Raw genomic sequence first — 15,277 nt, forward strand, 5'->3', positions numbered from 1 at the left:
CTCCCTGCAACATCTATCTGGTCTGATTGGGTCTCTGCCTCTCTGCCCCCACCATCTCACTCCGGGCCTGAGTGTGAGCTGTTCCCTTCCAGTCTAAGGACGCATGCTTGGTGACTTCCTGCTGCCTGGAAGCATCCTAGCTCAGCTCTTAGGACCCTTCACCGTCAGCTCTCAGCATTTTTCTCATCTTTCCCACCCACTGCTGGTCCTCTTCTGCCAGCCCCCTGCAGCAGTCAGAGCCTCTCCAGTTGTTCTCAGGCAGCCTGCCTATGTGCAGGTGGGATGTCTCTTGCACACACTAGGCACTCAATTACCGTTTGCTCTTGTGGATGATGATGATGAGAGCTCACCAGCCAAGTGCTAAGGGCATTGAGAACCTAGCACTCCAGGGAGAGGCCAGGGCCAGGTCCTTTCTCTCTTCCTTCCAGATACCTTCCTGACCACTCCAGCCTAAGCTTCTGCTCTCCTCAGGGACTTTACTGGCTGTACATTGATACACACTTAGGACCTGGTTCTTGTCTTCTTATTTCACTTCTCCAAAGCATGCATGGCTCCCCTTTTAAAGAGGCTACAAAGTTTCCTTTGGTGAGAATAAGCTGCACTCAGGGGCTTGTCAGACCTGTTCTACTCACTGCACAGGCTATATACACTATAATGATTTCATCTGTTCCTGCAACAACCCTGAGCCACAAGACACTATTATTATTCTCACCTTATGAAGAAAAGTACTATAATTATCCCCCTTCCTTCACAAAGCAAGAGCTGAGCACACAGACAAGCTTAGTGACCCAAAGTCACACAGTAAGTGGCAGAGCCAGAATCTGAGTCCGGGAAGCCTGGTTCCAGAATCTATATTCTTGTCCTTGACATACTTGTAACCACAGTCCTGGTCTCTCCATCCCCCCATCCCCACCCCTCGGAGTAGCAAAGACTCAGGTTGCTGAGATGCTCAGAGCAAATCTGGGTGGGAGGCAGGTGCTTGGATGTGGTAGGGATGGTGATGGTGACCCAGACTGGGTCTCCCCCAGTCCTCCCAGAGTTATTACTGAGTTAGCAAGTGGCACCCTAGACAGAGCAAAGCCAGATTAGTCTTGGGGTTTGTAGAAGGGAGGCTGCAAGAACAGGCCATGTGGTAATCACAGAAATTAAAGCAAACTGACAGAACAGAAGAGGCCAGGTAGTGGTGCACCCAGTGAAGTGCATGTATCACCAAATGCAGGGATTCGGGTTTGAGCCCCCACTCCCCACCTGCAAGGGGTCCACTTCATGAGCAGTGAAGCAGGTCTGCAGGTGTCTATCTTTCTCTCTCCCTCTCTGTCTCTCAGTCCACTCTCAACTTCTTTCTGTCCCTTCTAATAAAACTAGAAAGGAAAAAATGACTGCTGGGAGTAGTAGATTTGTTGTGCTGGCACTGAACCCTATTGATAACCCTAGAGGCAGTAAAAAAGAAAGAAAGAAAGAAAGAAAAAGAGAGAAAGAAAGAAGGAAAAGAAAAAAAGTCCAAAAGAAGGGGATGGGGAAATAACTCACTTGGGTAGTGTGTGGCTTTGCTACGTGCGTGACCCAGTTTCAAGCCTGGACCCCACCACATTGAAGGAAGCTGTGGTGCTATGTCATCTCTTTCACAGGCCCTTTCTATCTATTTTAACAATAAATAAATAAATAAGCCCAATAGAAGACATGAGAATAGAAAATCTGTGAGGTGGGTGGCCCAGGAGGTGACACAGTGGATAAAGCATTGGACTTTCAAGCATGAGGTCCTGAGTTCAATCCCTGGCAGCACATGTACCAGAGTGATATCTGGTTCTTTCTCTCTCCTCCTATCTTTCTTATTAATAAATAAAATATTAAAAAAAAGAAAATCTGTGAGGTGGTGGGGGTAGATAGCACAATGGTTATGCAAACTGACTCTTGCGCCTGAGGCTCCAAAGTCCCAGGTTCAATCCCCCGTACCACTCTATAAGCCAGAGCCGAGCAGTGCCCTGGTTGAAAAAAAAAAAAGAAAAGAAAAGGAAAGAAAGAAAGAAAGAAAGAAAGAAAAGAAAACCTGTGAGGCCGGATAGACACTGACCCAGCTGCTGTCTATAATTAGATACACATCACATGCTCTGTGGGCCATCAGGGACACTGGCTTCTATAACCTAGCACTCAAGAACCACACAGCTTGAGTTTGAATCTTGGCTTTACCACTGGGTGATCCTGGCCAGGGATTTTAGGCCCATTGTAATTCAGTTTTCTCTTCTGTCAGATAGGGGTTGCCATCTTGTAAATTTGCCAGGAGGAGTAACTGATTTAATGTAAGCAGTATATTTAAATCCATGCAAAGTGCTTAGAACAGTGGCTGAAGTAGGTAGGCATCTATTTTCATGACCAAGTGACCTACCTTGTTAGCATAGGATCTGACCTGCATTCAGTCCCCACGCTCCTAGGACCAGCCAGATGCTCCCTCAACCCCCACCACTGCCCGGGTCGCTGCTGTCCCCCACCCCTGTGGAGAGGCAGGAACTCTGGGCTGGCACAGAACTGCTCTCTGGCGCCCCCTGATGGCTCCTTGGGTCTCCTTGCTTCCACCCATCTACCCTCTGCTTACCTCCGCAGCGCCCCCTGGAGGCTGCCACCGGCCCTAACACTGAACGGTAAATCTCCTCCAGCTGCTCCAGAAGGCCTTCCCGGTTGGGGTTGGGTTCGCAGGCTGTCTGCTCCACCGCAGTCACCACCGCGTGAAAATAGCGCACCAGGGCATGGCGGGGACTGTTCTGTTAGGGGGGGGGGGTTGTCAGAGTCTTGAGTCCTAGCACAGCACCCATGCACCCAAGCTCACAAGGCCCCTCAACTTGGAGCCTCCTGTCTACTGGGACTTGGTGCGGTTTGTCCATGGAGTCTCTGCACTTCCAGGGCTCGGTGTCTGCCCCACCACAAACGCCAGTAACTGCTAATCCCCTCTGCCCCTCACACCTTGCTGTCCTTCACACACACCTCTGTGTCACTCTCTCCCTGGAGCTGTGCCCAGATCAAAGTCTGCCTCTACTAGGATGAAGCGCCATAAAGGCAGGACAGGACCCATGTCTATTTTTTTTAAAGATTTTTTTTTATTTCTTTATTGGGGAATTAATGTTTTACATTTAACAGTAAATACAATAGTTTGTACATGCATAACATTCCCCAGTTTCCCATATAACAATACAACCCCCACTAGGTCCTCTGTCATCCTTTTGGATCTGTATTCTCTAAACCCACCCACCCCTACCCCAGAGTCTTTTACTTTGGTGCGATACGCCAATTCCATTTCAGGTTCTACTTTTTTTTTTCTTAAAGATTTTTTAAAATTTTTATTTATTTATTTTCCCTTTTGTTGCCCTCGTCTTTTTTTTGTTGTTGTTGCTGTTATTGATGTCGTTGTTGTTGGATAGGACAAAGAGAAATGGAGAGAGGAGGGGAAGACAGAGAGGGGGAGAGAAAGACGCCTGACGACCTGCTTCACCGCCAGTGAAGCGACTCCCTTGCAGGTGGGGAGCCAGGGGCTCGAACCCGGGTCCTTACTCCGGTCCTTGCGCTTGGCACCACGTGGGCTTAACCCGTTGCTACCGCCTGACTCCCCCATGTCTATTTTGTTGGTAGTTACACTAACAACATTTATAACACCACCTAACACATAGTAGGTGCTCAGCAAGCGCTTGTCCAGTATTTCTTAAGCTGTCATTCCCGTCCTACTCTTTAACACCTCGCCTTTTGTATTATTATTATTTTTTAATATTTACTTACTTTTATTTTATACATTTTACCAGAGCACTACTCAGCTCTGGCTTATGGTGGTGCTAAGGATTGAATCAGGGACCTTTGGGGCCTCAGGCATGAAAGTCTCTTTGCATAACTATTATGCTTTCTCCCTAGCCCAACTATTCCTTATTACTACTTTTTTTTTTTTTAAATAACAAACTTGCAGAACACTCTACATCTAGTGTAAAGGATATGCTTATCTTTTTAAAATGTTTTTTATATTTATTTATTTTCCCCTTTTGTTGCCCTTGTGTTTTTATTGTTGTTGTAGTTATTGTTGTTAGGACAGAGAGAAACGGAGAGAGGAGGGGAAGACAGAGACGGGGAGAGAAAGATATACACCTGCAGACCTGCTTCACTGCTTGTGAAGCGATTCCCCTGCAGGTGGGGAGTCAGGGGCTTGAACCGGGATCCTTACACAGGTTCTTGCACCTCCCACCACTTGCACTTAAAACCCCAGTGCATTTAGAACCAGCTCCGCTACCGCCCAACTCCCAGGGTATACTTATTTTAAACTTAATGTATTTATTAACATGTGTGTGTGTGTGAGAGAGAGAGAACCAAAACATCACTTAAGCGTTTGCAGTGAAGGCTATCGGCCTCAGGACACTATGCATGCAAACACTCTACCACAGAGGCATCTCAAGTCACTTGTTTTTCTTGATATCAGCTCAATGTTATGGTTCAAATTTATTTCTAAAGGAGCTTTCATATTGCTATTCAAAATAAAAAGGCAAGTGCCACTCATCATAAATAGCAAATAATTATGATTACTATAGTGACCACAAAGTTCTATATTAAATCATAAGCATGAGCAAGAACCTGGGTTCAAAGCCCCAGTCCCCACCTGCAGTGGGAAAGCTTCACATTGCAGTGAAGCAGTGCTTCAGCTGTCTCTTTTCTCTCCCTTCCTCTCTGTTTCCTCTAACCACACCTCACTCCATCCAGAGCCCAGTGTGCTGGGCTCCCGATCCTGGGGACAGTTTCGAACCAATGACTAACAGATAAGGGACTACTCCCTTCACCCTGATTTGGGACAGCTCTTGAAAGACCAGCACAGTTCCAGAACTTCCTGCAAAATCAGTTGTGAGTGAGCTCTCTCTGGAACTCAGTGGAACAAAGAAATGAGGAAAAGGAGATGTTGGGACTCTTGCTGCCCCACCCCCCTTTTTTATTATTATTGCTGTTGTTATTGATGTCGACATTGTTAGATAGGGCAGAGAGACATGGAGAGAGGAGGGGAAGACAGAGGGGGAGAGAAAGACAGACACCGGCAGACCTGCTTCACCGCCTGTGAAGTGACGACAGATCTTGGTAATCTGTGACTGGTCTCCAGCCACCTTGCCAACCTAACAGAAGTTAGTTCTTACAGTGTTGTCTCCAGACTCTTCCTCAACCTTACTCCCACACCCCTTTGGAAATCTCTGACCTCAAGGCTTAGCAAAGACACCTCCCTTGGTTCTTGCTCCATGGGGGCAACTCTCCTTGGAGATAACCCACCTCCAGCACCCAGCACACAGTGATGGGTCACTGGGGGCTGGGTGGTGGCAGGCCCATTTAAGCTCACATAGTACTAAGCGCAAGGACTGGCCCAAGGATCCAGGTTTGAGCCCTCAGCTCCTCACCTGCAGGGGCAGGGGGATGCTTCACAAGTGGTGAAGCAGGCCTGCAGTTGTCTATCTTTCTCTTTTCCTCTCTCTCCCCTTCCTCTCTCAATTTTTCTCTGTTCTATCCAATAAAATGGGGGAAAAAATGGCCGCCAGGAGCAGTGGATTCATAGTGCAGGCACGATGCCCCAGCAATAACCCTGGAGGCAAAAACAAAACAAAAGGGATGGGTCATCATGAGCTGGCCTGCCAGTCATGAGAACCTGTCAGCTGGCCCTGGGGACAAGGGGAAGCCAATAGACTCCACCTGGTTTCAGAGCTGGCACTGAGCCGACAGGATGCGGGCTGGGGGTGAGATAAAACCTATCCACCAGGCAGTGACTGGCTAAATCAGTTCTCCCAGGCCCACCTGTCCTGAAGTTGACAAGCTATGACTGGGAATGGCATCCCAACTGATGGTGATGGTAGTGAGTGGTGATGCTGGCGGTGGCTCAGAGTGTCGGGGAGTGGCAGTTGTCACACTAGTGTCTGGGAGCCCCAGCACCTTCCCCCCAGCATGGAGAAGATGATAAGCCATGTGATCATTGAGAACTCCTAACTTAAGCTTCTGAGGGTCTCTAACTTAAGAACAAGAAGGCCCCTCCTTGGTGTTCTTTGTCTGCTCACCACCCCCCATTCTCTCTCTATCTCTAAAAGTGGACTCTGAGCACAGTGGACTCTGCGTAAAGTGAGGTGGGGTTGGAGGAAGTGGGCAACAACATTTTGTCTGTGCCTAAAAAACACAGCATTTACTTTCAGCACTGATTTTTTTTTCTTTAGCAATTTATGTATACAATAGAGCTGTTCATCACAGCCCTGAACTTCTCCCCATTCCCAGCCTCTCAACCCTAACCCATTCCTGACACCCTTAAGCCCTTGTCCAGTCTCATTTGTGAGCCTGTCTTGACCCCTCGGCTACCGCTAAGTCAGATATAGAATGAGACTAGGGTTCTTCTATTTCCCACATCACCAAGAAATCACAAGCAGTGTCCCTGCATGCTTGGCATGGTTATGTCAAAATGATGCCTTCACCTCAGTCTGGTCAGTGAGCAAGAAACAATGATCAGAGATGTGGGAGGGGCTGCTGGGGCTGCTGGGTCAGCAGGAAAACTGATTGGGAAGCACATCCCTTCCCCACCTTCCAGGGGAGTCATGGTTAGCTGCAGGGACAGGGGATAGTAGCTCACACTATGCGTCTGCATAGTAAAACCAAGATGGGGTGTGTGTTAGGGAAGGCATGCTTCCATATGCAGCTGTGTGCTGTGGCCTCCCCAGAGGGTATATTATAGAAAGAAAGACATAAATGACATGGGGATGAGTCAAAACCCCCCCCTCTCCAGCTCCCAGAGGGTGGGCACCACAAAGGAATGACATTCGAAAGGTGTGAAGAGAAACTGAATAATAGAAAACAGTTCTATGGTTTATAGAGGGACCCAGTCGTATACAAAAAGATAACACCAAGGTCCAAGGTGTAGCGTTTAGAATGTGGAGAATTCCAGATGGGAAAGGAAGGGCGGAAAACCAGCATATCCGGTGCTTTCTGAAGGGCAAAGCAGGGTCTGAGACAGATGTTGGCTGAAAGAACCATGCACACTTCCTGGTAAAGGACAGACAGGAGCGAGCTCACCCCTTGAACACACCCTTGCTTCTGAGTGCCTGCTCCCTTCTATGGTAGCAGCACCACATTCTGAGTCAGAGATTCGCAGAACCTTAGTTATTACACAGCCCAGCCATCCTGGAGCGCAGGAGTCCTTCCCAGGAAAAGGTCATGTCCAACAGCAATGGACTCACTACACAGACAGTATTTATTCTTCCCCAGCCAACAAGTACAGCCTCCAGACACTTTTAGTTCAGAGAGTCTAGACTGTGGAAAGGGGATAAAAGTTGAGTAGGAGGGACCAGGACGTGGCTCACCCAATTGAGCACATGCATTATTGTGCTCAGGGATCCAGGTTAAAGCCCTCAGCCCCCACCTGCAGGAGGGAAATTTCACAAGCAGTCAAGCAGTGCTGCAGGTGTCTCTCTTTCTCTTCCTAGCTTCCCTCTCAATTTCTCTCTGTCCTATCCAATAAAATGGAAAAAGTGGCCACCAGGAGTAGTGGATTTATAGTGCTGACATCGAGCCCCCATGATGACCCTGGAGGGGGAATAAAGTTGAATAAGATAAATAGGCTAGAGAATAATGTGTATGAGGGTGGGAAACAGAGGGCTAGTTAAATAAATAAAGAACAGTATGCTCAAAAGAGATAGCGATATGCCTCCATTCAAGGCACCTGCTTCCCAAGGAAATTTTCCATGTGGCTTATTTCCAACAGCACAGGAAAAAATAAATACGATGTGTGTATGTGTTCATATGAAGCTAAGTTTAGAGGGTCAGAGATGTCAGCTAATTAGTGTGTGGGGGGAGGCTAGGAGGCAATTAAGTGTAGGACTGAAAATATAGAAGCAACCTAAATGCCCATCAACAGATGTCTGAAGAAAGAAGCTATATTACTCACCAATTTAAAAAAGTAATAATATGTCTTTTGGGACAAAGTGGATGGAAATGGAGGTGACTGATTATTAGTTAGTGAAGTGTGGAAAGAAGGAAGTGAAAGACGACTGTATGGTTTCACTCACATGTGGAATATAGAGAATTGAAACACACGTCCTGGAAGAAAACCAAACCAAACCAAACCAAACCAAACCAAACCAAACCAAACCAAACCAAAACAAAACAAAACAATGTAGTCAACCCATCTCTAAGACCCTGGGGGAACTATGGTGGTTATCCTGGGGTGGTGGTGGGGGGTGGGGGGAGGGTGACACGAAACTTTGGTGGTGCAACTATACCTTTATTATCTTATAAGTCATTATTAAATTAATAATAAAAACAAAAACAGGGCTGAAGTCAGATCTGATTTAAAATACTAGCATAGTTACATAGTTTATGTGAGCACAAGCTAGCCATTCCTCCTCTGTGCTTGTGTTGTGACAATGCTACCCCTCTTGCTGTGACAGTGCTACCCCTCTTGCTGTGACAATGCTACCCCTCTCAATGTCCTGCTGAGGACTGAAACATGTGAGCTGCAGGGGTCCTCTTCATAGGTGGTGAAGCAGGTCTGCTGGTGTTTGTCTTTCCCTCTACCTCCCCATCCTTTCTCAATTTCTCTCAGTCTTATCTAATAAATAATTAGAAGGGGAAAAAATGGCCACTAGGAGCAGTGGATTCATAGTGCCGACACTGAGCCCCAGTGATAACACTGGAGGAGAGAGAGAAAGAGGGAGAGAGACTCCTCCCTGGTATTGCAGATTCCAGATTCTTACCCAGACACCACATGAGAGGTGCTACAGAGCTGGTGCTTTCTGCTTTTGCTGTGGTGTCTCTCCCTCCCTATGCCTCTTTTGCTTTGTCTTTCTAGCTGAATGAAAAGGAAAAAAGAAAAAGAAAAGAAAGAAAGAAAGAAAGAAAGAAAGAGAGAAAGAAAGAAAAGCTAAAAAGCCAAAGTGGTAAAGTCACACAGGCACAAGGCCCTGGCTCTTCATGCAAACAAATGTGATGGGGTGGGGTTAGTCAGCATAATGGCTTTGCACAAAGACTCTCATGTCTGAGGCTGCAAAGTCCCAGGTTCAATGCCTCACACCAGCATAAACCAGAGCTGATCAGTGCTCTGGTAAAAGAAAAAAGAAAAAGTGATAAACATCTAACATGTTTTAACAGAGTGGTGGGAATGCAGCAGACATTCAGTAAACAGTAACGGCTATGATTCCAGTAATTTTATTGTTATTGTTAAGGAAAACTGTTAATTTACTGACGTGTCTGGGTAGAGCAGGAATATGAGGGGGCTTTTGATATTCCTCGGTGAGCATGAATTTTTAAATTTGAGGAAGAGGTGGCATAGGAACAGGAGAAAGGGGGAGTCCAACAGGGCAGGCAGGGGCCTGGGCTGGAGCCAGCCAGGACCTGGCCAAGCGCTTACCTGCAGCTTCTTTTGCAGAGCTCCTGCCCAGCAGGCCTGGCCCAGGGCCGCCTCCAGGGCGTGGGCGACGATGTGCCGCATGCAGGCCTCTGGAGTCTGCTGCTCCTGGGCCGCCTCAAGCTCCAGCAGCAGGGCACTGCACACGGAAGGAGAGACCAGCTCAGGATCCACGAAGAGGAACACTCTGAAGGCAGAAGTGGGGTGGGGGGCTGATAAGAATGATGGTTCCTGGAAGAAAGATCACTGCTGCGGGGGGGAGCACCCTGGAACCTTGGAGCCCTCTTGCCCCCCAAGTTAGCTAGTTCTTTTATTCAAATCCAAAAGCCAGTGGGAGGCTAGTAGGGAGTGGTGGGAAGTGTGGGGCGAAAAAAAAAAAAAGCCTTCATGGTCCTTCTAGAAAAGCAGTTGGGTGGAGGGTAGATGCCGTTAGATGCTGTAATGGTTATGCAAAGAGACTCTCCTGCCTGAGGCTCCAAGGTCCCAGGTTCAACCACCGGCACCACTACAAGCCAGAGCTAACAGTGCTCTAGTAAAAACAAACCCAAAGCAAACAAACAAACAAAAACAACAGGGTTGAGGTGGTTCTGGGTGGTGGTGCACGGGGTTAAGCACACATAATACTAAGTGCAAGGACCCATGCAAGGATCCCAGTTCAAGCCCCCGGCTCTCCACTTTCAGGGAGGGAGTGGGTAGCTTCACAAATGGTGAAGCAGGTAGCAGATCTGCAGGGGTTTCACTGTCTTTCTCCCTCTCTCTATTACCCCTCCCCTTTCATTTTCTCTCTCTTATCCAATAAAAATGAAAAATGATCTCCAGGAGCAGTGGGTTTATAGTGCAAGCACTGAGCTCCAGTGGTAACCTTAGAGGCAAAAAAAAAAAAAAAAAAAGGGAAAAGAAAGTAGTTGGTGCCTCTACTCTCATGTCTGAGTTCTAGTCTCAGTCTTGCTTCCTCCCTCAGTGCCATGACCCCTGACACACCACCTCTAAGAGAGACCCTCAGTCCTCCCTGCTCTGACAAGGGTTGGACACTTGTGTATGTTGCTAAGCATTCTCTCAAATCAGTCTCCTCCTTGGTCCTCTGCTTGGTAAGCACTCCCACAGTGGTTGGGTAGGAGGGGAGTGGGTGGGTGCAAGGCAGCCCCCTTCCCTCCAGAACAACTCACCTCTCCTGGTAGGGATACAGCTCACTCTCCAAGTTCTGTTCAGCGATGACCAGCCTTTGGTACAGCGTGCCTGCAAAGAAGACCACTGGCAACCAATCCATCCCCATTCCCTGGCCATGTCCCTCACCTTCTTCCCACTTGGAGCTCATCAGAATCCTAGAGAAAGGGACCAGACTGTGGGCAGGGCTTCCAATGCAGATCGGGACACAGGGGACCAGATGCAGGCTGGTCTTACCTGGGACAGTCATCTCAGTTTTCAGCCGGATGGCGCAGTCCAGGGCCACTGTGCAGTAGGGGGCGGGCAGGGTCAGGAGCCTTGTGCAAAAGGCATAGGTCCTCTGGTAGAGCTCTTCTGGGATGCCTGTGGCCTGGGGAGAGGGAGGATTTGGGGTGTCCTGTAGCCTAGGTCATGGTGGTCCTGGCTGGGTTGAGATGGAAGTGGAGGAAGGCAGTACCTGCCAGCCTGACCTGAGCTCACAACACTTTCCCAACTCTACACAGCCAATTCTTTCTCCTGGCATCTATAAGATATCTCCCTCCAACTTACCAAGGGAGAAATTCATCTCGACTCTTTCCACCATCAATCAACTCCCTTCCCAATCCTCCTTCCTTCCTTCCTTCCTTTCTTTCTTTCTTTCTTTCTTTCTTTCTTTCTCCCTTTCTTTCTTTTAAATTTCTTTATTAGGAAATTATGGTTTACAGTCAACAGTAAAGTAAAATACAATAGTTTGTACATGTGTAACATTCATCAGTTTTCCACATAACAATTCAAACCCCACTAAGTCCTTCTCTGTCTTCCAGGACCTGAAACCCAGCCCGCCTCTCAGCCCAGAGTCTTTTACTTTTTTGCAATATACCAACTCCAGTCCAAGTTCTGCTTTGTGTTTTCTCTTCTGTTCTTATTTTTCAACTTATGTATATGTGTGACATTATCCCATATTCATCCTTCTGTTTCTGACTTATCTCACTTAACATGATTCCTTCAAGCTCCATCCATAATGGGGTGAAGAAGGTAAATTCACCACTTTTAATAGCTGAGTAGTGTCCCATTGTGTGTATAGACCACAACTTACTCAGCCTACTCAGTAGGACACCTTTCCTGACTTTTCTGTTAGATTAGGACGGGGCCTCTCCATTTTTGTCTCTGCATGCTAGGGACATGGCACAGCTAGTATGGAGAAGCCGACATGGAGGCAAGTGATCTAAGAGTTCTTCTAGGCTCCTGCCAGCAGAGAGTGTCCACAGAGAGGAGAGGGCAGCATGGCCCCCTGACCCCTCTGCCCAACTCACCTTGGTGAGCACGTACATTAGAGTATGCAGCAAGGGGATGATGACGTGCCGGAAGTCCTCGCCTTCTGCCTGGAAAAGAGGAAGTTATGGGCACTCACTGGGCTGGGGTTAGGGAGGGCTTGCCTCATGAGTAGGAGGCAGGGTGGAAGGCAACATCCACTGTGCTCATGGCAGTAGGAAAGGGCTATGTTCTGCCCTCATCCCTACCCCCAGGAATGGAGGAGCAGGGAGTGAGGGGGTCTAGATGTGAGGGCCTGGTGAGGTGGGGGGAAGCAGTGCAGCCACCTGCTCTGGGAAGGAGCTGGTAACCCACAAGTAAGTTCCCACCTTAGACACATCCTTGAGTTGCACACAGAATCATTTTAGAGGACACAATATAATTCTGACAACTTTCTGTGGCTATTCATCTACAGTGAGAGGTGCTTTCTGCTTCTGATGCATAGTTCATATGAGTGCATATGAGTGTGTTATAGAATGTCCTTTAGTTGAGAGTCCAAGAAGAAAATGTTTCTTGTAGACAAGTACAGTAGGATGGGGGTTGGGTGGTGGCACACTGGGTTAATCCCACATAGTCTGACAAGTACAGTAGAGAGAGGAAGATACTTACAAGTATCTTCCATGCAGGTAGACTTAGGGGGATTAGGAAGGGAGAATGTTGACTGCATGCCCAACCAGATGGATTCTTTCTCAAGGTTATCCTGCCTGACCCCTGAAGCCCCCCACACCTACCTTTTCCAGTTCTCTGAGCAGAATCCGGACCAGCGTTGGGCTCTTACTGGGATCTCGCTCCACCTTCTTGTGCAAGGACCATCTCCACATGCCTGGGTCACACAAAGGGGAGCCCAGCATGGTCAGGCTGGCCCAGAGGACCCTAACAGACTTCTGTCTCTGAGAAGGCCCCTGAGTTCTGGGGTACCAGATGGTGATTTTGAATAGTCATAGGCCAGGCCCCTCAACCTGGAGCCACCTGGGTATGGGGTGGGGGAATTCTGACTTGCTCTTCTCTCTTTGTGCAAAATCAATTCCCAGGACAGAAAGGTGGGGAGGTAGGATACTGGTGTGTGTGTGTGTGTGTGTGTGTGTGTGTGTGTGTGTTTGTCTGTCATATAGAGTGTCACTATTTTCACTCAGCACTTGTAACCTTGTTTCTGGAAGTCATAAGGGTCTGGAGTGCTGAGGGTGGGGGGGATGGGGGATTTTGTTTACAAAGAGTTTTTGGAGCGGGTGGTGGATGCTAGCTTACCCAGTAGGATGCATGCCTTGCCACATGTAACCTGGGTTTAAAACTCAGCACTACATAAGAGCATCATGACACTAGGGAAACCTCTCTTGTCTTTCTCTCGATCTGAAATAAAAGAATGCAATAGCCAACCCAGGAGTGATGAAATCATGCAAGCACAAGAACTCTTCACCACACACATGTGAAAAAGAAGCAAAAACAAACAGACAAACAAACAAAAACGTGGTGCAAAGCACAAGGACCAGTTAGGAGCCTGGTTCGAGACCCTGGCTCCCCACCTGCAAGGGAGTCGCTTCACAGGCAGTGAAACAGGTCTGCAGGTGTCTCCCTGTCTCTCTGTCTCTCTTCCTCTCTATCTCCACCTTCTCTCTCAATTTCTCTCTGTCTCTATCCAGTAACAAACAAATAAATAAAAAAAAATTTTAAAAATGAAGTGGAGGGAGCTTGGCTGGAAGCCCCTCACTCTGGAAGCCCCAGTCTGGTTCACTTTGCTAAGAACATGTGGGCTAGCCGGCTGACTGGAGTGAGTGGGGGCTGGAAGGGGCAGGTGGGCACATGCCTGCTGACTCTTACCTTGGTTGCTCTGTAGTGCTGGGCCCTGGGCACTGAGCTCCCGAAGGACAGCCTGCACACTCCGCTGGAGGTCCAGTTCCACATCTAGGTGAGGGGAGATCATTGAAGTTTTAGAGCTCAGCACCCCCACCCTCACCCTCACCATGTCTACCACCTCTGAGAATGTCTTTGGCCGTTTCTGAGAGCCTGGAGCTGGCAGCCAGCATGTGGGCCTGGGCTAGAGCTAGAATAGAGCCTTTTAATCAGCTCTGTTATGTTCACTATAAAACCAACATTTCCCAAAGCACCAATGTGTGCAAGCACCAGGGAAAGCAAGATAATTTCAGATGGTGCCCGAAGGGTCCAAACATTTCAATGATTACACACATTTCCCTCTCTCTCTCTCTCTCTCTCTCTCTCTCCCTCTCTCTCTCTCTCTCTCTCTCCCTCCCTCCTACAGGGTTATTGCTGGGACTGGGGCTGTGTCTGTACTATGAATCTATGGCTCCTGGAGGCCATCTTTTTTTTTTCTTCTTCTTCATTTTTTTGCCATTGTTGTTGTTGTTATTGCTGTTGTTGGATAGGACAGAGAGAAATGGAGAGAGGAGGGGAAGACAAAGAGGGGGAGTGAAAGACAGACACCTGCAGACCTGCTTCACCACCTGTGAAGCGACTCTCCTGCAGGTATGGAGCCAAGGGCACCGCGGACCAGGATCCTTACACCAGTCTGCGCTTTGCGCTATGTGCACTTAACTCGCTGCACTATTGCCCCGTCCTTTTTTGTCATTTAATTTTTTTAACAGATACAAGCCACAAGTTGCCAGAACCATGGGATGAGCAGTGTGTTGCTCCTTCTGTTACGATTCAGGCCAGAAACCAGTGCTGAGCTAGGCTTACCCTTGACTCCCAAGGTCTCTCCACCATGAGGTATTTCCTATACAATCACCCGAGGAAGGAGAAAGGAAGCTCACAGACTGTAAGAAAATGGTGTCAAGGTCTTGTCATGTGTGTGACCCAGGTTCAAACCCCAATAACAGTTGGGAGGCGCCATGGCACCAGAGAAAGCTCTGGTCCTGTAGTATTCTCTCTCTCTCTCTCTCTCTGTGTCTCTCTTTCTCTATAAGTCTGAATGAAAATTGGCTTGAAACATATCAGATAAGTGCAAGGACAGGTGACAAAGCTCCCTCTCGGAGTGGACTTTACTCAGCCTTCTCCTCTCCATTAGGCCCTGACCTGGACTCCTGTCTTGTCTTTGGTTTGACTGTCCAGCTTGTGCAAGAATTCTGCATCAGTTTATAGAAACTCACCCCCCCCTTGGCATCCGATGGAGTTCCTTAAACTCCACTTTTGATCTATTCCTTTGGCAAGAGTCTTGCCAAGCCTCTTTAACAATAACCCCACACCCTGGTAGCTTTTACAGTAATTTTCTTTAAAAAAAGTTTTAGTTTTTTTTTTTAATCACCTCCAGGATTATCACTGGGGCTTGGTGCCAGTACTACAAATCCACTGCTCCTGGCAGCCATTTTCCCTTCTTAATATATATATATATATATATATATATATATATATATATACACATACATATATATATACATATACATATACATATATATATATATATATATATATATATTCCCTTTGGATAGGACA

The 15,277-nt window shown here is 47.7% G+C and overlaps 1 protein-coding gene across 6 annotated transcripts in view; it reads right to left on the reverse strand.

Moving 5' to 3' along the window:
- PIK3R6 (phosphoinositide-3-kinase regulatory subunit 6) overlaps positions 1-15,277 on the reverse strand; it is a 63,858-nt gene that overhangs the window by 20,816 nt on the left and 27,765 nt on the right. For 3 of the 6 annotated variants that reach the window (XM_060204413.1, XM_060204409.1, XM_016187633.2), the window contains exons 3-9: positions 13,649-13,732; positions 12,565-12,656; positions 11,836-11,904; positions 10,781-10,913; positions 10,546-10,615; positions 9,383-9,566; positions 2,591-2,756 (exon numbers count right to left, since the gene is read on the reverse strand). In XM_060204413.1, coding sequence (XP_060060396.1) covers positions 2,591-2,756; positions 9,383-9,566; positions 10,546-10,615; positions 10,781-10,913; positions 11,836-11,904; positions 12,565-12,656; positions 13,649-13,732 — 798 coding nt within the window. Of the gene's footprint in view, positions 1-2,590; positions 2,757-9,382; positions 9,567-10,545; positions 10,616-10,780; positions 10,914-11,835; positions 11,905-12,564; positions 12,657-13,648; positions 13,733-15,277 lie in introns of those variants that run through there. The other 3 variants (XM_060204412.1, XM_060204410.1, XM_060204414.1) reach the window with 3 other exon arrangements.

The sequence above is a fragment of the Erinaceus europaeus genome, chromosome 12, assembly GCF_950295315.1.
Source record: "Erinaceus europaeus chromosome 12, mEriEur2.1, whole genome shotgun sequence".
Classification (NCBI taxonomy): domain Eukaryota; kingdom Metazoa; phylum Chordata; class Mammalia; order Eulipotyphla; family Erinaceidae; genus Erinaceus; species Erinaceus europaeus.